Below are 26163 nucleotides of genomic sequence, written 5' to 3'. Positions count from 1 at the left end.
TTGCAACAATTTTTTTGTTCATAACCAAATTTCAATTCCAGCTCCGGGAGTGTAGTAGTAAAATATCGAATTACCTGGGTTTTTAAAGACGGCATCCACAATCCTAAAGATCCAATGGACGAAGAAATGTTGAAAAAGAAAATGAGAAATGTATTAGACAAAAATAACGGTTTCTTGAGTGATTACCACATTTCCGATAATACTGTCACCGTTGATAGAATTCTCGATCAATGCAAAATTGATAATAACGGCTGCGAATTTAACTGTTCTTTTGATTACAAAACAGCAAACTTCATGTGTTTATGCCCTGACGGAAAATATTTAGCCCACGACCAAAAATCTTGCGTGGCTGAACCAATGGTTCAACCTGAAGCTGAATTTGAACATCATTACCATCATAGCAGTGAACCTTCAGCAGAACCAGAACCAACCTCTGAACCTGAACCATCTCATTTTGATCACCACCATCACGATGAACCTTCGACCGAACCAGAACCTACATCCCAACCTGAACCAGAACCCACGTCAGAACCTGAACCAATTCACGAACCTTCATCTGAACCTGAACCTACTAGCAATCACCATAACTATGACAACATTCCAGAACCAACTTCTGAACCTGAACCTGAACCAGCATCAGAACCCGAACCTACTCCAAAACCGGAGGAAATCTCGCACCAAAATTATGTCCACTTCCATGAAGCTGAACCTCAAACTGAACCCACTAGTGAACCTAGTGCGGAACCAGAACCAACCGCAGAACCTAAACCTGAACCAGTTACAACAACAAAAACTGTAGAAGATAAAACTGAATCTGTTCTGGTTCATGAACCTGAAGTATTTCCTGAACCCACTTCTGAACCAGCTGTGGAGCATAAAACTGAGTCTGTTCTTGTACATGAAGCCAAAACCACTTCGGAAACAACTGCGGAACACAAAACTGAGTCAGTCCCTATTCATGAACCTGAAGTGGTTCCTGAACCAACTTCGGAACCAGCTGTGGAACATAAGACTGAATCACTTCTCGTCCATGAACCTGAAGCAGTTCCTGAACCTACTTCGGAACCAGCCGTGGAACAAAAAACTGAGTCTGTTCTTGTGCATGAACCTGAACCTACTTCAGAACCAGCTGTGGAACATAAAACTGAATCACTTCTCGTCCATGAACCTGAAGCAGTTCCTGAACCTACTTCAGAACCAACTGTGGAACATAAAACTGAACCTGTTCTTGTCCATGAACCTAAAGTGGTTCCTGAATCCACTTCGGAACCAACAGTGGAACACAAAACCGAATCTGTTCTTGTCCATGAACCTGAAGCAGAACACAAAACTGAAACTGTACTTACTCATGAACCTGAAGTGGTTCCTGAACCCACTTCGAAACCTGTTGTTGTAACCACTATGAAACCAATGGAAACTACGAAATCGACTGAGATTATTGTGGAACCTGCTGCTGAACCCACTTCAGAACCTGTGCCAGAACCTACACCTACCGAGATAATTCATGGTAACAATGAACCCGTTGCAGAACCTACTCCGGAACCTACTAATACTGAACACCAAGATGTGAAAATAGTACCTCTAGTGGATATTACAACAACTATCCCACCACCAATAAATGTCACTTCGAAAACCGAAGTTGTTACCGAATCTAATTCCGAAACTACTACTCAAAATACAAAAATACTTATAAGTAACGCCACTTCAAATGAAACTGAATCAAATGATACAGAAAATAAAGTTCAAGAACCGGTAACTAGCAGAGAATACACTTCTGCCATTACTTCCACAACACCGCATTTGAATTTTGTCGAAACTGAAATAACAACGCAACAAATGGAAAACACGAACATAACTGAATTATTTACTAGCCGACCAAATGTGCAAACCTCCGAAACTCCTCTAGTAAATTCAGTTGAACAAACACTCGATGTAACAACTACACCAAAAGTTGAAAATTTTGTTACTACTCAAGTAAATGATAATATGTTGGTACCCGTTTTGGTAAATGGTGAAACTCGGTTATTACACGTCGGAAATAGCACAACCACTGAAAATGAAACTCTTCCAGTGCCAATTACTGTCAATGATCAAACATTAAATGTAACCACGAAACCAACAGAACTTGAAACTACTCCTCAGTCCATTGAAGTAACGACAAACGCGACTCAAGTCAATGTTGCTGTTGTTGAAAGTACCGAAAATACAAGTGCTATGGACAACATGTCGCCTTTCCTTCCGGAAATCGATAATGACACTTTTGTTAACAAATTGCATTTAGGCGAACACGTGATACCACACATCCAAAATGAAACGCAAGAAGATGAAACACTTGATCCTAGACTTGATAACGACCAAATGAATGTTACAAATCCTCAAGAAAATAACCAAAATGATACGATTCTTAAAGTTGTACCTCTAGGAGGTAGCGAAAATGAAATTGTTGCAAAAACTACTCTTAGACCTTTAGTTGAAGTTGCAACTACAATATCACCAGTAAGTTTTAACGTTACCAAGAACTCGACAGAAACCACGATTGAAACAATCAGCACTTTACCCCCTGAAATTATTAACAATGTTCATAGTAACAATTATTTTGATAACATTGAAAAAGCCTTGCAGTCAAATAGTACCGGATTCAGTACCAGTACCGAAGACTTGATTGCTTTGGAAACGACGACTAATGGAGGAAAAATGGCCGAAAATCGTAATATAGTCCTGGATAGTGTAACGGAATCGTCAAACGTTCACAACCAAACAGTCCAGGCTGAAATTTTGGACACAGTAACCGAAATGGTCCATTTTGCGAAAAATCATAGTGACACTAATGTAACAACCATGACACCTGAAATGTTACCACAAAACAGTACCCACCACTATGAAGTAAACGAAGCGTCGTCAGATGTTACCACAACAGAAAAGTTCTTCGTAACTGCAAAAAGTACCACTGAAATCCCCATTGTATTGAAATCCGATGAAGACTTGTCTGTGGTTCCTCTCGACCCAGAAGAAGAAAACGAAGCTTCGAAAGCAACCGAAAAACGCGTTCCGCACGACGCTGCCAAAAGCCTTGAATCGGAAAGTAGCGACAGTTTGAATGATATCTCAGAAGAACACAACAACGTTGTTAAATATCACCACGACTTGAATCATGTCTCAGAAACAACGACAAAAACTAACGATTTTGACAATAATACGGAACCAGAATTGACAAAACAATCCATCAACAAAAAGAATTATTTCGATAAAGAGAAGCCCAAGTTCGAGAAAAAGGTCAAACTTGAGAAAGTGATAACCACCTTCACTAATGACGAAATTTTAACAACTTCGGTCCCAAGTGACAAAGAGGCGCATCCATTTAGTGACATCAAACCAGTGACTGAAGATTTTGAAATCTCTGGGTTCACCAGGTGCAGCTATGGGCAATTCCATTGTGTTAATGGTACTTCTATCAAAGATGGAAGTTACTGTATCCCGGAAAATGACCGTTGCGACTCTGTTGACGATTGCAGTGACGCTTCCGACGAAATCGATTGTGTCAACAACGGGTGTCCTAATAATTTCCAAGTAAGTTTCGTACTAGGGTATTTAAAAAAGTTATGAGACCTCAAAGTTCCAAATTTGACAGATCGCGCGCTTTACTGTTCTCCCTAAGTCTGACGTCACGCAGCACAATTGACTCAGCTGCCCACTGCCGCGTGTGGAAAATTCGATTCTTTGAGGGACTGTGTCTCATTAAAATTAACATGTTTCCAAAATTCCTTCACTGTTCTTTAATTTTTTCTATTTATTTATTGTACTACTGGTTCTTTTATGATGTTTAATGAACTATTAGCCCTAAATAAACTAAAACTTAGAAATCTCACGCTTGAAAATCGTTTGATATCGAAAAACGAGAACATTAGAACTAAACTAGAAAGAAAAAACTAGAAAATCGTGATTTCACATCTTTGTAAACTCTTAGGTTTATAATTAAAAACCACATCTACTTATTCATCGAACGTATCTTTAAAAGCATCGACAAAGAAAGAAATTGTATTTCTGTTTATACAAGTGTCGATATCTTTAATAAGAAGTCGTTTGTAGAACACTTATTTTTTGCATAAAATAATTTGGAAGTATCGCTTGCTTTAAAATGACACTAGAAATCATAAAAATTTCCATTACATATCTTTATTTTTTTATATAAAATTAAATTTTATTAATATAAATATTTCTTATTAATTAATATTTATTATTTATAAGAAATTGTAGAAAAATTCTGAAAAAAATTCGGAGGCATGCAGAAAGAAATAAAGTATTTAATAGCAAACGCTGATTTTTATGTGATTATTAAAATTGATTATTATTAGTTATGAGTGATTTATTACAGTATCTAAAATAAATGACTTCAATCATCACAAACAACACTTTCTTTCAATATTTATTTGTCTTAAGTCGATAAAATTATCCAGAGATCAACACAATGCCGAAAGAGTACAGTACAGTAGTGTGTAAATCGCCGCTACCTTGTAACAGTTTATGCCGCGTGACGTCATCAGACTTAAAGCGGGACCGCTGTCAATCCGGCAGACAAAAAAGCTTATATTTTTGTTATTTTTAAAGCAATCGAATTATTTTTTTTGCATTTAATTTCTTGATTTGTGTAATATTATGTTGATAAAAAATAATGACATTTTGAAAAATTGGAACCATCCTCATTCTCATCAATTTTTGTGGCTTGCTTCATGGTCCACATATCTAACAAATTTTAATCAACCAACAACAAAAATCTAATTGTTTGCATTTAGTGCGCCAGTGGTCAGTGTTTGAAGCGACACCTCGTTTGCGACGGCATCCAGAACTGTAACGACGGTAGCGACGAAACGATTTGTGGTAAGTTATATCATTTAAGAGTGTAGCAAGGAAAACAAATTCTGGTTTCAGAACATTGGATTTGCCGATTCGATGAATTTTCTTGCGGTCAGGGCAGCCGTTGCTTGCCAGTGCACTGGAAATGCGACGGAAGGGCGCAATGTCCTGACGGGTCAGATGAGTTTAATTGTCCGTCAATGTGCAACGAGCACTCGTTCCAGTGTTTGGAACAAAATACATGCGTACCAAAGAGTTGGAAGTGCGACGGAAAGGCCGATTGCATGAATGCGGAAGATGAAAAATCTTGCGGTAAGCCAATGAGTGTTAAAGTAAAATGAAAAATTAATGTGGCAATAAGTACGAGTTCAAATTATTAAATGTTTAGTTTTGGATTGCATTCTTCAATTTTCTAGCTACAATACAGGATGATTTTTTAAAAACGAGCCAACCTGAATATCTCCGCAAATAAGCAAAAAATTAAAAAAATCCCGAGACAGGTCAATTTTTATTTAAAGGAAGACACCTTTTAATCTATTTTTAATAAAAATTGTAGCACCAACTTCCTTTATAATACAAACAACCCCTTAAAAATTTTAAATGGCATCACCCCATTGTAATACCTGAAGTGAAAGTTATTTTGACCTGGAATTCGGCTGTGTAATTTTTTTTTAAGTTTTGTGTATTCTTATTTACATTACGCAGAACAAGATTTAGCAGAATAGCAGAACAAATCATTGTAAATGTCACCTATGAATTATAAACGTGATGTCCGCTACATTGAAATTGTGAATTCTGTCAGAAGTGGCAGCAAAAATGCTTCAAACAGAAAAACGACAGCTCAAACAACTCAAGTAAGCATATCAATGTAAAACACAAATCAAGACAAACCCTACAATAGAAACAACATTGCCGAAAAATGTATAAAAATGAGGAAACAACTAAATTAAAATTTAACAGCGATGACATTTCTCAGAAACTACAGTAATCATTTGAAGGAAGCGGTACATTGAATTTAAATTACATAGTCGACTTTTTGGTAAAGAATCATGTATTACCATGTAACTTTATAAAAAATTATTGAAACTCAAAAAAATCACACAACTATATTTCTGGTCAAAATACCTTTCATTTGAAGTATCATAAATAGAGTCATGCCATTTAAAATTTTAAAGCAGTTGTTACTATATTAAAAAGGTGGTTGGTGTTACAGCTTTGGAAAGTACACTAAAAGGTGTCCCCCTGAAAATAAAAATTGACCTGACTCAAGATTTTCTAATTTTTTGTTTATTTTATGAAATATTTAGAATGGCTCGTTTTAAAAAAAACACCTATATTTCGCTTAGTCGGGGAACCATCTACAAATTCGAACGAAATTTAAATAAAATTTTTAAGTTCAAGGAAGGCAGCCAAATTATTTGTGATGAAAATGTAGAATGTACAATTTTTATTTTTCTTAGGTTTGATTTTTTTAGATTTGTCAATTTTGATCTGTTAACCTCAGTTTCAGTTTCAGTTAGAACTTTGATGCTTACAAATTTTTAGTTTTTGGCTTGGTTTTTAGTATGAGATCTCTACAGATTATACTTTTTTTTAATTTATTTTTTGATGTTGTTCGGACTTTCAGGTTTTTTGGTTCAGGTTTATTTGAGTTTTTCCAAAATTTTAAGTATTATGACAATTTTTTAAAAATAAGTCAAAAAGTGAATCAGCTAACAACTTTTAATGGTGCCAGTAAAAAAGAAACCTAAGTTGTACTTTTTTATTAGATAAGGGCGTTAATGAATAATGAGATGTAGTTTGGGTGGTTCGGAAATTTTTGAATAATCGAATTAAATTGTAGCTGCGAATTAAATTAGGTATACTTTTATTATTTTTTTTTTTTTTTAGAATGTACAAGTGACGAATTCAAGTGTGCCATCGGTGGTGGTTGTATCAAAAAAGACCAAACATGTGACGGAATCAAAGATTGCGCCGATAACTCAGACGAATGGAATTGTCTGCGATTTGACCACGACAAGAAATACTTACAAGTGAGACTTACACAAAAATCATTAAAAAAAAAATAACTCAATACTTTCAGATCAACGTTATGAACACGACATGGTCTCCTGTTTGTTCCGACAACTGGAACCAAACCCATTCTGATCTCGTTTGCCGCCAAATGGGCTATGGTGGCGCATCTTCCACAGAAACACTTGAAGCACCCGAAGCAATGTTTAAGGAATACTACAAATTAATACCACAAGCAGTCGTAAGATCGCCAATATTGTCCCAACTCCAAAAAGTAGATTCGTGCGAATTCATCGTTTCAATCACTTGCCAAGAATTCTGTAAGTTTGATCGATTTGTTTTCTATCGGTAGGTAATAAGAAATAGTACAATGCGTTTTTAAATGATTCTCATCTAGTTAACTTTGCAATTGGTTTATATGTAAAAAAATTTGTGCCGCTCTGCTCAATTGAATCCTCTGTCGATAAATGTCACATCTGTCAATTCATTTCAATTAATTTCTTCTGAAAATTTTGTTAAAATGCAACTAAATTGTTACAAGACACTTTTATTATCGAAGCTTATTTCTAAATTTACCAATTGGAGTCTTAATAAATGGAGAATGGTAATATTCGATGTCTAAATGCCTTTCATTAGTTATATGAAGCCGCATTTTCTGATTTTACTTGAGAAATTCACAGACGACTAGATGAGAATAATTAAAAAATACATTGTACTTTATTGTACAAGTAAAGAAAAGTTGTTCATTATCTGTAAGTGATGTGTCTATGGAACGAAGAAGGAACGGAGAACGGAGAGTTTTTGTTTAATTTTTTCACCGATAGAATAAAAAAGTCACCCAAAGGTCACTTTATTCTATCGAGTAAGATAAGAAAATAACTATTAATCAAATAATGTACTACCAAAGTAACCACTTGTAGAATAAAGGTGTATTACCTCTACTCGTATCTATGGAATAAACAACAACATTATTAATACCTATAAAATAAATCAATTTTTTTCTACTTTGCATTTCTAAGAACAACTTTATGCAGTCACTTTACGTTTCATAAAGACGCTTTTTATGAAACGCAAATTTTTATTAGCAAAGGTTGGTAACTGAACCCGTACTATGACGAATTGCCAAGTAAATGTAACGTCAAAAATGTAATAAGCTGTTAGCTGTTTTAAAACTATAAAAAAGACAACGTCGCATTTTCTTTCAAAATTAGTTGTTATAAATTATTCATGCACTTAAAAAAATAATAGCTAATGTAATTTATACTTTCAATTAAAGATATAATCAAAGATGTTCAACATCTTTCTAAAACACATAATTTCAAAATTATTTTTTTTTGTAATTTGACGTAATTTCATGCAAGTGCGATGACATTATTAGTAATGATTTGACGAAACATTTTACAAAAATTTTTAGGTTGGCAGCTAACAAATTCGCGACCGTATTTTTGCCATTTTCACAAATTTCAAGAACGTTCTTGCAAGATTACCTTTATTATCATCCATACTCTTGTTTTTTGACCGAATCTGGATAAAACGAAAATTTTAAATCAATTTTTTACTTTCAAAATTGAGATATTACCCACAAAAACCCCTCAATAGATTAAAATTACAATTTTTGTTTATAAACGGCAAAAAGGGGACAAATTACAAAAAATAGTATAAAAACTCGTTTCATAATGTCTTGAAGTACTCATCCTTTCAAAAAACTCGTGGCTAATGCCTTTCGTGCTTGAAGACTAGTCTTATGAAAGTTTTACACTCAGGCACTTTACACCTCTTATAAGAGAGAAAAAAAAAAAATAAATATACTCCACTGCACTGCAATCTCGCTTGGGGAAAAAATTATTAATTATTAATTAATAAACCTCGGAAAAAAGCATATGATTAAAAAATCACATTGGCGGATTTTTACATCAATGGATAGAAAATGCGAAATAAAATTATTCTGCAAAAATTTGACTAAAAAAAATCGTTAGAATTTGATTAAAAGCCATTTTGATATTATTCATTGGGAATTTCAGTCTAATTTATAAGCGACTAGATTAAGTAGTAATAATTTAATAAATCTCCGCCACAAAAGGATCCACTACCTACCCCAATAACAGTATTGACTGCAGAAATTTTATGACTAGCGGCACGGTCCCATCGGGCGGTTTTAAAGCCAGGACCGGAATAAGCACAGTACCGTGTTAAAAATGTTTTATTATAACATTACATCAGATGTTCAAATTAATGACTATTTTGGTTTAAGAATAAACGAATTCTTCGTTTAAAATTTCCATGAACCCTTGCCGCAAGATTCAAAGATTAACATTCCATTTGCAGTAAACAGAAAAAATAAACGAGAATCCGGGCCTGAAAAATTCTTACCAGCTGCCTCAACCTTTACACCCGACAATGATCGCGTGCCAATTTTACGACAAATACAATAAATTTTTGAAAACCACTACCCTGATGGAGACCTTTTGTGGAAGTGATTTACAATTCTACCAGAATTCATGGCAAAAAAGCTGCCCCCATATCAAAACGCAAATTAAAAATCAACGACACATTTTCTCGAAAATTTAATTAGACACTTTGATGCACTACCTCAAAATACAACTATAGACAAAAAATCGTTGACATTAGATTGTAGTTAACTACGCGAAAGTGAAAAAAACACACCATACAAGTAAACATTTTAAAAATTGGTCAAAACTTTCTTCTATACAATAAAATCACATACGATTTTTTTAGAATTTTAGATAAATTACAAAGAGGTGTAAAGTGCCTGAGTGTAAAACTTGACTCACCCGGTACATAAGAGCAACAAGTGGATGGAACCTAAAATGTACCTACGAGTAATGTTAGTTTTCAACCTCCCCTCGCAATGATAACCGACAGGTTGCTTAAAATAAAAAGTTATTTAGACTGTCCTGTGTTCACTTTTGAAATGAAAGCCTTTTTGTATTCACTGTACATTTATTTACTTTTAAGGTGCATTTAATTATTTATTATTTCCACTGTGTATTTATTTCCACTGTTCAATTAATTTGTAATTGTATTCTATTTATTTTAGCTTGCGGTAGTCACTCGAGTGTCGACGTCCAATCAGCGCGAATTATTGGCGGAAACCGAGGAGCTGATACACAATGGCCCAGTTTGACTCTTCTCTACAACCAAAAACTGAATCTCCAATGCACGGCCACTCTCTTGACTCCAGTTTGGGCTATGGCTAGTCATTCTTGTGTTTCTGGTTCTTTGGTTCCAAATGATTGGATTTTGTACGCCGGAAGCACCAACTTTTTCAGTAACTTGGATAATTCAACTACACAAGTGGGACAAATCAAACGAATTGTCTCGCATCCACAAGCCAAGTACTCGCAATTTGAGTTCGCAAATGACGCTGTTTTGGTCGAACTTAGCAAACCGCTAACAATGACCAGGAATGTGAGTGCTATGTGCTTGCCTGACAAAGATATTGAACCAAGACAGTTGTGTGTCATTGCCGGTTGGGGAGTCAGCAAACCCGGAGGTAAATTCTAACAAAATTTCTTGTTTAACTGCGATTCTCTACGTTGTGCGTTGAATTTAATTTTGTTAACCAGTAATTGATGGATACACTTTTAAATATACAATGTGTTCAAAAATGGTTGTTCATCATGTTGACTATGGAATTCAAATTCAATCTGCCGCTTTGTTTAAGTCACCGCCTCCTTAATGAAATGTATGAATATCCCACCTGGGCATTTCGTAAAAAATGCATTGAGACAGTGATTCCTGAATTCCGCGCATTGCTATGTGTAGTTCGTCAACTTCTGTTGTCAACTTCTGTTGTCAACTGCTCAACGTGTCAAGTTATTAATGAGCTGTCAACAATGACAATTTTTAAATGCAAGAACAACGAAATACGAACTAACTAAATCAACAAAGGAAAACGAAACTAACAAAATCTTGACACGAAGAATACAACAAAACAAGATATGCAAAGGATATTTTGAAGTTTTGAAAAACAATTTACCGTCAAAAGCACGATGTGTCAAATATTCCGCGCGAATTGGAGCTCTATCGGGAATCACTTGAACTTGACAAATGCCCAGGCGAGAGAAAGTGTCATTCTATAAAGCCGGCGATGGTTTAAATGACTATTGTAGTTTCTCTGTCAAATTTTTGAATTAGCTTTCTATTCACTTTTTTGCATTTTTCGGCAAATTTGTTATAAGTCTAGGGTTTGTCTTGATTTGTGTTTTATATTTCCGTGATTGTTGTTTTTGGATTTGAACCCTTTTTGTATTATTTTGACGGATTTGTTACGTTGACGGGCTTGGACGGCATTTACAATTTAAATTAAGCGGCACATTATGTTCAAATTTCATAGATGACTTGATGAACAACCATTTTTGGATATATTGTATATATTTATGTTTTTAAACACACTCGTTATTTGAACTGTAAAATGCTAAATGCAAAAAAAAGCATGGGTGGTCCATTTAAAAAAAAATTGTTAATAATTTTTTTAAGATACCTATTTTTTCATTTAACTTAATTCGAGTGTAATCCTTAAAAAAGATGGTAAAGCACTAAAGTACATACTTTCTTCTTTTGAGCTGGTTCATAAAAATAGCAACGCTGAAAAAATTGTGTAAAAGACTCGTTACGGAACGTTATTAAAGCAAAAATTTGCAATTAGGAACAACTTTTTTAATATACTACCTTTTTTGCAGAACCGAACAAAAATCAATATTTACACTATCTTCCCGTCCCAATAATTGACTCCGAGGAGTGCAACTCTACCAAACACTACAATGGTTTAATGAGCAAAGACAAGATATGTGCCGGTTATACCGATTCTGAGAAAACCCCATGTTATGTGAGTTGTTTTCAAAGTTAGAAAACAATTGTTTCCTAATCCCGTTACCAAATGTTTGATTTTACGTGTAATTTAACGTCACTAATTGCTAATTGTTTTGTCTACTTTTTTTAAACAAAATTGCAGGAATAAATTTTTTATTCTCGACGGAATTAGGAAAAATTATGTATGTAATAAATTATTATTATTATTGTTTAACTCGCAAAACTTGTGCGCTCCGCTCGCGCTCACTCGTTTTGGCAAACATTACACTCGTTGGACAAAACTATTTTTCCATAACTTTTCACATATGTTTTTAGAATGATGAAGGGGCCCCCTTGATGTGCTTCTCAGACAGCAGCGGCACGTGGGAGCTGCAGGGCATCCTCAGCCATCACGATAATTGTGCAAGAAGTAAACACCCAGCCATTTACACTTCAATCAATGACAAAATGAGAAGATGGGTGATAAATACAATAGGACAAAAGCCATCAAGGAATGCGTAATCGTGATTTTGTATAGACTCTGTAATATATTATACACTAGTTTTACGAAATAATTTTATCGCATATTTAGCTCAATGCAGAAGACAACTAACTTCCATTTTTACTTCACCGCAAAAATGGAAACTAGTCAGTAAAATTAACCGATTTGTAGTATGTGGTTTAGTTTTAATTTTAAATACCGTTACGCGAGTATTTTGGTACCATTTTTAATTATTGTAAATATTGTATAGTTAAGTTACTCTATTATTATTTTTATTTTATTCCTGTTATCTCATTTCTTACGTCATTCTATTAGTTCGAGGTCCAAATCCGTCCAATAAATTTAGAGAGAAAAAATACAAGCTGTCTTTTTGTACGTTTTCGCTAGTCACACATTCTTGTGCCAAGCATACGTGACGGTAAAGACCATGTAAATACATTTTTTATTATGTAGTAACAAACCAATCTTCGTTAGTGTTGTAGTGTTAAATTTTATCTAAATAAACTAAACAACAATTTTTTGACTTTTAATAAACTTTTATCATACATTACTGGACATTAAGCTATGGAAGTCTAAATGCATCTTTAATTTAGTTACCAAAAACTTCATTTGTTGCCACCATGGTGTATTTAAAAATATTTAAAAAAAAGTGTTTATACTATAATTTACACAGTGATTCCAAAGAAGAATCTACACAAGAATTTATGAACATATTTACCATATTTCAGATCTACGTACAGCTTTCGAAATGAATCAGGGAAGAATCTAATTAAGAAAACTCTAAATAAGAGTTGGGGAAAAATGCTAAACAATCTGGAAAAATTCTAAACAAATGTAAAAAGAATTTTTAAAAGACGGAAATTGGAATTTAAAAGAGAATTAGAAATTTGGAATCTAGAAGTGTTTAAAACATAATGGAGTGTTATACTCGAAAGTAAAAGTTTTTGGAAATTGCAGATTCTGAAAGTAGACACAAAATGATGTCTAGTAATATCGGTCTGAGTTTTTTTAAATCGGTACTTTTTTAGTAATAATAGAAAATTTGCTCTGTGACGTAAGCAATGTCTCGACTAATGATTCGTCAGTCTTTCGCTGCATACAATTAACGCTACGACCTACGTTTGGGCTGGTAAACGTCAAATACAAATGTCAAAACTGCAAGTTGCCGGTTGTGACTGTGTTGTGTGCTAATATTTTGCAGGAGTTTGTGTTTTGGTAAAATGACTGCTCCTACAGCACATCTGAATTCGTATGTAAATCAACAGAGGCAGAAGTAAAGTACAGACGTACGTCTTTCAAGCTATCTTTATTGGCAAGTTTTCTATCTCAAGTTCTATGACTGGCTGATTCAAAAATGAACATTGCTGACGTCAGGCCAGGAATTTTCACCTTTTCAATTATTTTTCTCAAAAACGGTAGAGCTTTGGTTAAAATAAAAAAATGTGGGTCGCCTATTTTGTTGTTGGCTATCCATATAAAAATTTTAATTTTTTAGTATAACACTCTATTCTTCTAAAGAATTCTAAAGGATTTGTAAAAGAATCTGACAACAGATCCAGATTTGAGATTTAGAAACGATCTTAGATAAGGAACAGAGAATACAATCTTAAAAAATGTAGAGAAGACTACAAAAACAATGCTAAAACATAAACTGGAAAAATTCTAAACGAAACTATCAAAAAATTTTGAAAAGATGCCGATGTAATCTAGAAGAGATTTTGTAGAAAAATAATTGTGTAAAAAAGTATTTAGAAAAAAATTACTTATAAAGAAATTATAAACAAACCAAAGGAAGATCCAGATTTCAGATTTATTAGAAACGGCTTCAGGAAAAAAATCACAGAAGCTTAAAAAATTGTACGTAGATAAGATCACAGAAACAATAAAAAAATCTGGAAAAATTCTAAACCAAACATTCAAAGTAAATTCAAAAGAGAATAAGTGTGAATATTTTTAGTAGTCTAGCAAATAATAATTTATTCTAAAGAAGCATTTATAGAAGTCTTAATAAAAAACCTAAAATGGTTTTATATAATAACTTCCAGAAAAGTACAGAAACAATATACTAAGGTTTATAAAAAGATTCGAAACGAAAGTAGAGAAGTACAAAGCGATCAAAAAGTCCTTTTATCAAGTAAGCTTAGAAATTAAAGAATCAAGCCTAATGTTAAAGGAAAAATGTCAAAAAATTAAGCAAATTAATTTATTGTTGGAATCCATTTTTACTCCATAAACACCATTTACGGGTCGTGTAGCTTTCTGGTGTTATTTGTGTTACAAATTTACAACTAGTATTAGGTTTGAGGTAATTTTAGCTTAAAATTTGACACCATGATGAACTAATACACGACACCGGACACACGTTCTCATTAATACGCCTACTTGCAAGAAGGACTTTTTGATCGCTTTGTATTTTGAAAAGAATCTTAGAGCGAATCTTAAAGAGTGTTTATATATTTATTGCACGAGTGAGCTCTATTTGGTTGTTTACCAATCGCCTGTTTCCGAGATATTACGTGGTCTTTACTAGGTGCTACGTCCAAGGCGCCGACAAAACTACTTACCGACGCCTTGGACCGGTAAACATAACCTGCTGCCTTAACAATTTTGATATTATTTAATAAATCTTTAAAAAAATTAAAAGTTTCCGATTGAAAATTGTTGTCGATTTTGGGATATGTATAAAAGTAAAAAACACATGTTTTTTTATCATTTTGACAGTTCTCGGGGCCGCCTAAAGGATTACCGATCTCAGACAATAATTGTCTTCGATCGATAAATTCGGTAAAACCGTCCCCGATACTTAATACTCTTAATATACTATCTTTCATTCACATTGCTTCTCTATTAGTGTTTAATAAAGAAAATAATTAGAATATATTTGCTTTGTTACTTTTTAATATGTGTAAAATCTAAAATGCCACCCTATATTAATATTAACTACGTACTTAATTTTAATCGATCTTTTGCTACTTGGTTGTTACAGAAAACAAAGGTTTTCAAATAGGCCTAAGATTGTAAAAAGCAGTAACTCGACAATTAGTTCTTAGAAGCTTACAAAATTTTTGGTTTTCTCAAAATATGTATTTTGGCTCGATCTTAGACGAATGTTTTTTTAGTGAATAATTAACCGGTATTTTCCAGTTTTTGCAGAAAATAAAGGTTATCAAAAAAGCTTTCGATTGCAAAAAAAAATAGTAAACCAAAAATAATTTCTTAGAGTCGATTTTACCAACGATTCAAAAATCGTCTGTTAGTTATTTGAACAATATTTTTTTGTAGAAAACAAAGCTTATCTTTGAAAAAGGTCTACAATTGCAAAAAAATAAACATAGTAGTGAACTAACAATCACTTCTTAAGATTTCAATGAAGTTTGATTGTTTGAAATAACACAGGTATTTTAGTCTACCTGACTTTGCAATTTGCTTTTAACGCAGTTCTGAGAGAAAAATGCATGACGGAAAAAGTATCTAAAACGTTCCTCATTGCATTGCACCAATCAATTAATACAGGACTTAAGTTTGAACTCTCCTCTTTAAAGTGGTGAAAGTCCGACTTTTCTAGGAGTCTTAGATTCGGAGTTATACATTTTTAAAAAGAGCTTGTTTTTGTTAAAAAAATTAAAATATTTCAGAAACTGAACAAAATCAACCAATAAAAATTTAGATCTAAGTCATTAGTTTTAAAAGCTACATCTAAAAATACAAAAAAATGTAGGGTGCTCCATTGTAAGTTTGTATTGTAGGTATTTTCCGAAACAACCTGTTTATTTGAAAATACTTTTAGGTGAAGCAGGGGATTAGTATACGCGCTATCAGTCGTGACGTCACCTCCCCACTCTTATTACGGTAGGTCAGTTGCTCAAAGCTAAACAACCAGTCTTTTACATGTGGTGTAATACGTTTTTCGGTTTTTTGGTTGTGTTTGTGCGTTAATAACGTGTCAAATAGCTGCAGCGGGTGTAATTTGTGCCACTAGAGACTTTAATTTAATTTAGAAGTGACTTTTTGTGAAAATACGAACTTTATAAAAGAATACAGGGAACCACGTTGTCGGTGAGAAAGTGAGTAAGCTTTAATTATACTTTGAGAAACTATTATATTTATGCATTTTAGTGGCAGAAAAGCACATTGTTAAGTTTCACTTTATTGCGAAATTTTTTGGGGACGGTAATCGCTTTTTAGTTCGGGGAGAAAATGCTTTTACCAGCGGTCACGTCACCAAATTTAGGTTTGATGGCACAGTACAACCGATGAGAATTTCTGCAGAAGTTCTACCGAGCATGAAAAAGCTAAATTATACTGTGGAGGTTTGTATTTATTTAACTGTTAGACATTTCTTCTACAAAGTGTGTTTTAGATTTCATATGACCTAGAAGAAGGGGTTAAGACGGCACATTGTACCTGCCCAAGGGGCAACGTGGCTTGCCATCATATGGCTGCAGCATTATATTATGCTCATTATAATGTAAGTGCTACTGACATTGAGTGTCAGTGGAGTGCCCCATCAAAAACAACACCACAAACAGAAGTCATTAAGTTAGCTGATGTTTACAAGCCGAAATTATCAAACTATACGGCACTGTCTAGGTCCTCTACTGAGGACGAAATTATTCAGTTCCGTGCCGAAATAGGCGTCACGAATGTGGTGGGCTTCACTTGGCTCCTAAGACCAGAAGCAAGTGAAGAAGCCAGAAAAATTATTGCAGATATCGAAGAAATTCTACAAAGCTTAGAATACGTGCAGGCCATAGACAAACAAAAGTTTCTTTTGGAGAAGTGCAGAATAGATGAGGCACGCATTAAACTGGTTGAGGCGTGCACTCGGGGCCAACATGTTAACGAAAATTGGCATGTAGCAAGGAAACATCGTTTAACGGCCAGCAGGTTTGGCATGGTACTATCTGCTTGCAGTAGACGAAGATTCCCACCCTCTTTATTTAAAAATTTGGCGGAAGGCTATTCGCTTGACAGGGTTGCTGCTGTGCAGTGGGGTAAGACCCACGAGAAGACAGCGCTCAGAGAATTTGAAGAAGCGACGAATCTTAAAGTCCAAGAGACGGGATTTTGGTAGGTCGAAAATAATTAACACGTATAACTTAGATGAATAATGTAATATTACTTTTTTTTGTAGGTTGGAAGAATCAGGCTTTTTGGGAGCAAGTCCTGATGGATTAGTGGAAGAAGATGGGATTCTCGAAATTAAATGCCCATATAAATATAGGGACACTGACAGTTTGTCTGAAGCCCTGAAGGATAAAAAATATTTTTATTGGAGGGATGAAAATGAGGACATTAATCTTAACAGCAATCACAATTATTACCACCAAGTACAGGGGCAAATGCACATCACTGGTCGAAGTATCTGCTACTTTGTCGTGTGGACACCAAAGTGCACAGAGATATTTCAAATTGAAAAAGATCCGGGGTGGTCAGAAAATATCAATATTTTAAAAGAATTTTATCTTGACCAATATATTTCCTTTATTTCACAATAATAAACTGTATATAAATAGATGGTTTTTATTTTACATTATTTTAATCATCACAATCCTGAAACAATTCTGCTACCTCTTTAATTAATGGAAATTGGAGGTTTGTTAAAGCGGCAGTCGCTTTAAAAACAATATCTCCATAGTGGCACAAAGACTCTGGCAAAAAATTTAAAATATGATAACATTTTAATCGGCGTATTGCCCTTTCGACGTGTATTCTTGCACGTGCAATATTTTCGGTACACTTAACTTGCTCTGGTGTAAATTGGACATTTGATAAAAAAGGTGGAATATTCAAAGTGACCCCTGGTGGCAGAATATTTTGGATCAAAAATCCCTTATCGGCTAAAATCATATCTCCAGTTTTTAACATGTCGATTATTCCACAATTTAAAACAACTTTTTGATCAGAAGTTGATCCCACGTATAAATCACTTACAAATGTGATGACACCATTGGGTGCAACTCCAATTAGCCCTTTGAAAGTATTATGATGTTTGTAAGTACTATATGTTAATTTCTGTGTTGACATAGACTTACGTGATACCACAGTGAAAATTTCGGTACAATCTAGAACTGCTCTACAATTAGTAAAATTGCTAAAACATGTTGGCAAGCAAGATTTATTTTTTTCGCGCGAAGGCATTGTCGTCATAAACTGTTTATATAAAATTTCATATATTACATGGACAAATGTTAAAATAATATTAGAAACTGTGCTTTGGGCAACCCCAAAGCGTTGCGCCAAATCAAGTTGAGGGAAATTGAGTCGTAATTTTACTAGGGTTAAAAAGAGTTGGTCAATTCTAGTTAACTTTTGGACTGTCCATTTGTGGTAATATTTTATGTCCAACTTTTCGATTAAGTGAAACAATGCTTCGAAAATCTGGCTATTGGGAAGACCGGTATATAAAACAATGAGTTTGTCATTTCCTTGAACATTTTCATAGCAAAATCGTACTGTCAGATATTGTATTTTTGCTTTAAGTTCAGCATTTTCCTTTTTGAGAAAATACATTTCTGCTTCAAGAGCCGCATGTGACACCAAGGGTGCTTGCACACCCATAGATTCTAACGGAGCATCTTGAATTATATCTGCTGGTGCTGCAACTACGGCTGTAGACGTCGATGGCACTTCCTCTAAATTCATTGTCGATGGTACTGTTTCTTCCGGTATATCAACACTATTCAAATGATCAAATTGTAAATCAATTTAAAACTAGGATTCACTTTTTACCTTAATGATTCAGCGGAACTAGAACAAGAAGGGAGTCCTTGTTTTTTCATCTTTTTTTTTTCTGGAGATTCCACTTGAAAATAGGCTCTTTTTGCGATATTGTGCAAAAATAATTCAGGACCATTTTCCTTTCTTCCATCCCGAAAATGGCAGCTGCAAACGTAGGCTCCTGGTCCGGGTTCTACATCTCTTCTACATTTAACAATGAAACAAGCAATTAAAAATTAATATCAAAACATCTATTAAAAATTACCTCAACAATTTTTTCCATAGTGCTCGTTCTTTTCCCGACTTAGGAAAACTAAAAAAATGGCATTTATCGCGAGTACTATAGTGTTTGCAATCTGGAGCCCAACACATTCCCATAGTTGTGATGTAAAAACCTACTACACATGAACTATCAAAGTATCGCAACAAAATATTATTCACAAATCATACCTAATGATGTACCACAAAAATGAGATAATGTCTTGGAAAAACAGAATTTTAAAAATTCAAGAACACGAAGATATGGAGAACGATCGGAAAAAACACGATAACAAAAGACACTCACGAAAGAAGCACAGAACTCACAACCCGTACTACTTTCAACCATGTATGTGCCTGAACCCTCTACCCTCGTATACCTGCTATTCATCCCTCGTGATGGGGGAGGGGGACAGAAAACAACCCGTTTATTGGGGTTGCGCCGGTTGCACCCCATGAATTCGTCATTCAGAAGAAATCCAATGTCATTAGTGTGGCAAACCATTTTTCCCTCAGTTTTAAAAGGCCACATAATAATTTACATCAATATGATGTCCAAATTAAGAAAAACTGAATTTTGAAGTTTGAAAAAAGTTAGGTTAGAAAAGGATTTATGTGTTCAACTTACAGAAATATTAGCTCAGTTGCTAAAATCTTTAAGAAACGACATTGCATTTTTCATAGCTATCATTTCTCTGTAAAAGTAATGTTCCTACACTTCTAGCATTAAAGAAATACGAAAAACTTTTAAATGCCCATAAGAAAAGCATTGAAAATGGCGATTGTTTAGCTTTAAGGTGCTGACCTACCTCAAATGTCTACGTCACACTGATAGCGCGTATTTATGGGTTAGGAAAAAAAGTTATTACTTTTCTAACATTTAAAGGTGACTAATGGACTTTAGCAACTCGCAGGGACAACCTGTATAGAAGTTAAATTAAATATTAATCATGCAATGAAATAGTTAACCACAAAATTACCCCTCCAACGATGAAAATGAGCATATCTTAATTATGCAAAATAGCGATAATAGTGTAAGTGCGACAAAATGCCTTATAAACAAGATATCATACAAAATTTTTTCTACTTCTACTACGAAACTACTTTCTACTACCTTTCTGCTTCAAATGGTGTTCGAAGAGGGTTCGAAGATATCAGGAATGATACAACAGCCTCGTTCGTATTTGATTAATTTGATTAAATTATGCACTTGAAAGAGGTCCCGATTGACAATGACAGTTCTCTCATATAATTATCAAACAACTAGGTTGTTAACATTATCCAACTAAATTACCCTGGTTTTTAGTGTAATTATTATAGCACTGCGTTAGATATTAGGTACGATAAGCAAATCGCAAATCGCGTATTGTAATGACCTCAGTACGAAACCGAAGTAGAAAAACGATTATTACAGTAGTGAAAACCGTTTCTTAGTATCTGCTCTCTAACTCAAGTTATTTCGGTTTAAAGTTGACGTTATAACCACCTATCGGACATTTAGTAATGGCATTTGGTCTAATTTAAAGATCAAATGATTTTTTAATTTTAAGTGACACTGACAAAGTTTATCAAAACATGACAAAATTTCTTGAAATTTTCCAGACAAAATTAGAACAGAAATTTGTCGAGAATGTATTTAATTTATGATTTTGTGGAAGATGTGTGAAAAATGTTCAATCATCTGTCAGGATTTTGTTATCACTTATTTTTCATCACAAAAATTAGAAAAAAACCTGCAGAACGAACGATATTTTCAATTTCCTTTAAAACATAAAACAGGAAAAATAAGTTGCCAATGCCTTTAAAATTCAAATTTGACGCGCTTCGGTTGCAAAGCACATGACGCAAGCGCATACCTGTCAAGTGTCACTTATCGCTGTCATCCGATTGTCAACAAATTGCAAAATTTGGCTTAAAACGCCGTTTTGAGGTATTTATTTCCCGTTTATTGCACGTTGAGCTTGATTTTGTTGTTTTTTGAGCTAGGTAAAATGGACTCGCTGGACGTTCTGGAGAAACGTATTGCAGCCCTCGAGCTGCAAGTTCTCCCCAAAAACCCCAATTTTGCGTCCGACGACAAGACGCAAGAAATCACCCATTTGTTACTCCTAACCCAAACAATGATCAGTTCGGCTCTCAGTTGTCGAGAAGCAATCACCTCAATCTTACAGCATATGACCACAATTAACGAATATCTTGATCCAAGTAATGGAGAAAATGAGTTAGAAGTTGAGGCGAAACGACACTATTTGTTGGAATTGTACCCGGAATTGAAAGACACGGTGAAGTTGATTTCGACGTTTGAAAGTTTAACTCCTTACACTGATTCGAGTAGTATCATTAAAGTTACGGAGCTGACTGATAAATTAGAAAGTTTAGCTGTGTCGAATTTGAAAATATTTGAAGAGAGTCAGGAAGTTACCAAAAAAACTGTCAGTGCGTTGCAACAATACAATGATATAATCTCTACAATTAAAGTGTTGTTTTCTCAGTTAGATAAGGCCATTACTGATTTAGAGGTGGCTCTGTTGCCCAAATTTGTTACTGAAGAATAATTCTTGTTTTTCTTACATTATTACTTAAGTGTACTACCTGAGTTAAATTGTGTTGGTTTTGTATTTGTTTAATCTTTGAATTGTACTTTAAAACCCGAGTTGTCAATAAATCACGTTAAAATAGTATTTGTTTTGTTCGCACTACAGATATGATATGAAACGACGTACAAATAAAACGTCCCCGTCCTCGATAGTTCCGCTAATGTCGACAGAGGCGTAGTTGTTCCATTACCGGGCTTTGATTACCGTCTAAGTTTTCAGAGCAATACGTTTATAAAAATAGTTGTAATTAAATAACGGTTAGCACAAGGCGAATAAAAAAATACAGGCAGACAGAGCATCAAATTCTCAATAATAGGAGATAAAAATAGTGCAAACATTATATCTAAACTATAATTAAAAAAATTTCAAGGTTTTACCAATTTGGACTCTGTCCTATATTTTTCAAAACGCTGCAAATACAGTTACAGATACAAGAATCATGTTTAGAGGAAAGTTGTAGAGAATTAAATTTCCTTTCAAAAAGACTGCGAGACCATATCCCTATTTTCAACAATATAGGCCCCAGAGTCATTCAAAAATGCTCAAGCGATGGATTTCCTTCATTTCGGCGGTGGTCAAATATTGGAAAATGAATTTATACCAAAACCCTTGAAGATAGACATATGGACATATGGTGTCGCGGACTTTTTTGTAGAAAACTGAATTCTCAACAACCTCGTTCCTTTTACTTTTTTGTATCTTCAACCGTATTCGCTGCGTTTGCAAAATATAAGGGCGCAAAATGATAATTCTAAGCGATAATTTTTGGGCACCGTCACATATTTATTTAAACGCTGCGAATAGGGTTCAAGATACAAAAAAGTGTAAGGAACGACGTTGTAGAGAATTAAATTTACTACAAAAAAGTCCGCAACACCATATTTCTATCTTCAACGGTGTGGGTATAAATTCACTTTCCCATACACCGCCAACAAAATGAAGGAAATCCGTCGCTTGAGCATCTTTGAATGTCTTCAAAGCCTAAACCGTTGAAGATAAAGATATGGTCTCCCTGACTTTTTTAAAGGAAATTTAATTCTCTACAACTTTCTTCCAAACAGTTTTCTCGTATCTACAACTTTCTTCCAAACAGTTTTCTCGTATCTTTAACCGCATTTGCAGCGTTTTGAAAAATACGGTACGAAGCGTAAATTTTAAATATTTTTTTTCTCATGTTTCCCATGAAAATGTTAGTCCTCAGTTTTTCTCAGTCTATTGAGAATGCAAAACGCAACATTTCTGCATTTTTTTCCAAGTAATTAGTGAACTGGTTGAATTTCAATTAAATTAAAACGATTTGACACCGAGACAGAATAACGCTCGAAGCGCCCTCATTTTACTCTGGCGTACTATTTTTTTTGGGTTCAGAAAATCCTGCGATTTTGTATCTCGTTTCGTTTCCTAAATTATTGTCCTTCGTAGTTCGCACTACCCCGTAAAAAACTATACAGGATTATTCAAAAACCTCAAACAATTTCTTGGGAAGTGACAAAAGACATCAAACGGAGTTAAAATTTCCTATGACAAAAAATTGTTTGAGCCTCTTTTTGAGAGAGGTGTAAGCTCTTCAATGTTAAGTTTTTAAAAAGTTTAAGTTTTGGCACTTCAGATTATTTTTTTAATCTAGTTAACGGAAATAACAAATCTTGCAACATTAACCAGATCCCTGTTCAAAAACATTCAGAAAAATTGGAAATAAAAGGGCAACAATTAATACGGAAAAAAATTGGTCGTCAGAAAAAAAGAAAAAAAAAAAAAGAAAATAGTTATTTATGTGGCAAGTAATGCATTTTTTAATGGTTAATATGTAGTTAAAGAAAGATAGCGCACGAGGCGTATTCCGAGTGTGTCATACTGATCCTACAAAATTTTATCCAACATCTTCACATTGCTTTATGCAATGATAATCTTTATGATTATCTAATATTTCACGATTTTATTTAAAAATTACAATACAGAAATATCGAACGATAGAAATCTGAACTTTAGGGTTACTGATGTGTTAAAAAATTTACTGACTGTAGGTGATTTTACAAAATTCCGCTCAAAAAATAGGTTAATTCATAACTAAAGCATTCTATACAGACTACAAAATGTTAATTTACAATTCAATTTTCACAAAGTCGCTCTAACAATAGTATACAGAGTGTTTACGGTCTAGGAGTCGAAACTTTACCTGGTGTCAAAAGCGTGTGTAAATGGTAACTGAAAAAAAACCTTAAGGAACTGTTACTTTTGAGAATGTTATTTAACTTCGAAGTATTGGCACAAGGTTTGAGGGTCACTGGAACACTTTCTGTTAAAATAAAATTTAATTGTTGCTACAAATAAGAATATTGTAACCACGACAGTGAAAAACGTCAATTCATAGTTTTGACACTGTCATCATTACATTTGGCTTTAATTTTGATCAAAATTTAAATCCGATGGTTCTCTGCTTGATCACTTCAGCCGAAAGCGTTTCGAGCGAGTGTGATTTATTTGTGTTTTGTGGAGGTTTTTCACCAAATTTATATCCATGGACTACAGCAGTTGTTGAAATAATGAATTAATTGTCATGATTAAGACTTAAGGTGAAGCACAAGGTAACAGTAGGTAATGGTTGTAGTTAAAGCAGCAGTTCACGAACAAATAGTCTAAGTTGAATGATTATTTGTTGTAATGTGGATTTTTATTTTTCATGACGTTTTGGAATTCTTTTACCACACATATCATTTCCTTTAAGTTTCAAGCTAAAGATTCAGATTACTGAAAACTAATTCTTATGTAAAATTTCCTGCTGAATTCGAATTTGTAGGTCGCTTTTTTATTTGGAATTGCCTTCATTATGAAAAAAACGTTTTTTGAAAAATTTTGGAAAACTAAAATTGCGCAAAACTTCACCAATAAATGTAGATTTTAACGTTTATACACAAGCTTGAGTTTTTTTTACAGGTTGACCGTTTTTTGAGCTCCACCATGGGGATCTCAGTTATTATAAGAGATACGAAGGTCGGTTAAATTAGGGCAAAGTTGTGCATTTTTATGCTGAACATCTGAAAGAAAATGTAATGTGTCATTTTTAGTTTTTGAATTATTGAGAAAAATGAAAATTTTGTAATTTTTGTTTTTATTTTTTTAAGCGAAAACCAAAAGAACTAGCCGTTTTTAAATAGGACCTTTTTCAGGCATTTTTTTACAAGAAATCTAAATCTGTCATCGTCTTTTTTAAGGCAATCTTAATGTCAGAGTTACAATACTCAACTTTGGTTTTTCTTACGGACGCGATATTTGATACTTGTGTTTTTGAAAAATCTTTTTGTTCCTGATTACAACGATGTATCACATCATATGATCGAATCTTACTAGCTGATTAAAATTAAAAGAAAATCGCTTATGCAAAGAGTGCTTTGGAAAAAACGCCAAAAATTTAACAAACTAGATTTTGAGTTCTATTAATAGGTATGCGAGCACAATTTTTATAACTTTGTGTTGTTTTGTTTTGGGAAGAATAAAATTCTAGCTTATTATGTCGTTTAGTTTTTAAATAAGTAAGCTTGGCGAAAATTTGAACCAAATTCAATTAAACCTCTAAAATCTAGTTTGTTTAAAAATAAAATTGTTGACGTGTTTTCCAAAGCACTCTTCGCAAAAATGCTTTTTTCTCCATTTTGATTAGCATGTACGATATGACCTTATCCTGTGATACATCGTTGTAATCGAGAATAAAAATACTTTTCAAAAATACAAGTATTAAATATGGCGTCCATAAGAAAAACCAAAGTTGAGTTCTGACATCATCCATCCGGAATTAAAATCAATTGTCAAATTGTTTCAACGTTGGCAACTCCATTTAGAATTTGTTGTCCAGGTTTCGTTTCTATGGCAATGTCGCAGGGTTCCAACATAATTTCAAACTTTTTGACATTGACAATTGATTTTAAAAAAGAATGAGGTATACATTTATTGGTAAATCTAGTGCAAATAAAGCAAAATAGAGCAACTATATTTAAAGTATGACACTTTAAAGCCTTTTAGGGCAAACATTACTTTTTTTAAATAAAACACAAATTATGTACACTTTCTGAGTAATTATTCAGAAAAATGTGTAAGAGCAGATAATACGTAAAAGGCATTAAGTTACTCGACTCCCGCAACCACTTAACGGCAGTTAATTGCATTACTGGGCCATTAACAAGCTTTCCTTCGCGAATTAGCAACAATTCTCTTATTTCGCTTATTCGTATTTATTTTCCCTGTTGAAAATAACATTTTTGGCTAAATAGAGCGAATCAATTCTTTTTTTAGGAGCGATGACACGCTGTTTTAATTAGCAAATAGCAGGCCGCAATCCATTAATTAGCCTCCCCACACCTTCTGTGATGAATTCATCTAGCGTTTGCTCCCCGATCGAATTTCCCGTTTCACCCC

At 33.9% G+C, this 26163-nt stretch overlaps 4 protein-coding genes across 10 annotated transcripts in view; 3 read left to right on the top strand and 1 right to left on the bottom strand.

Annotated features, from left to right (window-relative positions):
• The window catches only part of LOC658865 (uncharacterized), a 46202-nt gene extending 33507 nt beyond the window's left edge, over window positions 1-12695 (top strand). For both annotated transcript variants that reach the window (XM_008194691.3, XM_965217.4), the window contains 8 exons: window positions 42-3567; window positions 4791-4875; window positions 4927-5163; window positions 6742-6884; window positions 6935-7184; window positions 9923-10378; window positions 11568-11713; window positions 12013-12695. In XM_008194691.3, the coding sequence (XP_008192913.1) occupies window positions 42-3567; window positions 4791-4875; window positions 4927-5163; window positions 6742-6884; window positions 6935-7184; window positions 9923-10378; window positions 11568-11713; window positions 12013-12198 (5029 nt within the window). In that variant the 3' untranslated portion in view covers window positions 12199-12695. The remainder of the gene's footprint in view (window positions 1-41; window positions 3568-4790; window positions 4876-4926; window positions 5164-6741; window positions 6885-6934; window positions 7185-9922; window positions 10379-11567; window positions 11714-12012) is intronic.
• Window positions 12696-15986: 3291 nt separating this feature from the next.
• Window positions 15987-17693, top strand: LOC135266295 (uncharacterized). Of its 3 annotated transcripts, none has more exons than XR_010334212.1 (5): window positions 15987-16242; window positions 16295-16488; window positions 16539-16826; window positions 16888-17248; window positions 17313-17693. XR_010334212.1 is itself a non-coding variant. In XM_064356741.1 (4 exons), coding segments are annotated over exons 1-4 (1269 nt in total). In that variant the 5' UTR covers window positions 15990-16241; the 3' UTR covers window positions 17677-17693. The 3 variants fall into 3 exon arrangements, 1 of the variants encoding a protein (XP_064212811.1); XR_010334213.1 differs by having other exon boundaries at window positions 15990-16242; window positions 16539-16646; XM_064356741.1 differs by having other exon boundaries at window positions 15990-16242; window positions 16539-17248.
• Window positions 17686-20667, bottom strand: LOC107397403 (uncharacterized). Of its 3 annotated transcripts, XM_064356740.1 has the most exons (6): window positions 19785-20650; window positions 19349-19726; window positions 19164-19296; window positions 18911-19102; window positions 18214-18857; window positions 17686-18150 (listed from the first exon to the last, which is right to left on the bottom strand). In XM_064356740.1, exons 2-6 carry the CDS (start codon window positions 19686-19688, stop codon window positions 17717-17719), a joined length of 1743 nt encoding a protein of 580 aa, XP_064212810.1. In that variant the 5' UTR covers window positions 19689-19726; window positions 19785-20650; the 3' UTR covers window positions 17686-17716. The 3 variants fall into 3 exon arrangements, 1 of the variants encoding a protein (XP_064212810.1); XR_010334210.1 differs by having other exon boundaries at window positions 17686-18857; window positions 19164-19726; window positions 19785-20077; window positions 20137-20667; XR_010334211.1 differs by having other exon boundaries at window positions 17686-18857; window positions 19164-19293; window positions 19785-20654.
• Window positions 20668-20955: 288 nt separating this feature from the next.
• Window positions 20956-21837, top strand: LOC658790 (dynactin subunit 3). Of its 2 annotated transcripts, none has more exons than XM_965149.4 (2): window positions 20956-21086; window positions 21143-21837. In XM_965149.4, the coding sequence occupies exon 2, from the start codon at window positions 21148-21150 to the stop codon at window positions 21709-21711; it is 564 nt and encodes a 187-aa protein (XP_970242.1). In that variant the 5' UTR covers window positions 20956-21086; window positions 21143-21147; the 3' UTR covers window positions 21712-21837. The 2 variants fall into 2 exon arrangements, with proteins under 2 accessions (XP_970242.1, XP_008192912.1); XM_008194690.3 differs by having other exon boundaries at window positions 20988-21086; window positions 21139-21837.
• Window positions 21838-26163: the final 4326 nt, after the last annotated feature.

Source organism: Tribolium castaneum, chromosome 5, assembly GCF_031307605.1.
Source record: "Tribolium castaneum strain GA2 chromosome 5, icTriCast1.1, whole genome shotgun sequence".
Taxonomy (NCBI): Eukaryota; Metazoa; Arthropoda; class Insecta; order Coleoptera; family Tenebrionidae; genus Tribolium; species Tribolium castaneum.
The sequence above is the reverse complement of the archived record's forward strand: the minus strand, read 5'-3'. Positions and strand labels throughout refer to the sequence as shown.

What these genes read in the sequence shown, in the direction of transcription:
- LOC107397403 (XM_064356740.1), bottom strand. Translation starts at nt 19,688, where the DNA reads ATGTGGCCTTTTAAAACTGAGGGAAAAATGGTTTGCCACACTAATGAC. An exon ending in CTATGGAAAAAATTGTTGAG is followed by an intron (nt 19,103 to 19,163) that starts GTAATTTTTAAT and finishes TGTTAAATGTAG; the next exon opens with AAGAGATGTAGAACCCGGAC. An exon ending in AGTTCCGCTGAATCATTAAG is followed by an intron (nt 18,858 to 18,910) that starts GTAAAAAGTGAA and finishes TCATTTGAATAG; the next exon opens with TGTTGATATACCGGAAGAAA.
- LOC658790 (XM_965149.4), top strand. Translation starts at nt 21,148, where the DNA reads ATGGACTCGCTGGACGTTCTGGAGAAACGTATTGCAGCCCTCGAGCTG.
- LOC135266295 (XM_064356741.1), top strand. An exon ending in AGCTAAATTATACTGTGGAG is followed by an intron (nt 16,489 to 16,538) that starts GTTTGTATTTAT and finishes AGTGTGTTTTAG; the next exon opens with ATTTCATATGACCTAGAAGA. An exon ending in GTCCAAGAGACGGGATTTTG is followed by an intron (nt 17,249 to 17,312) that starts GTAGGTCGAAAA and finishes TTTTTTTTGTAG; the next exon opens with GTTGGAAGAATCAGGCTTTT.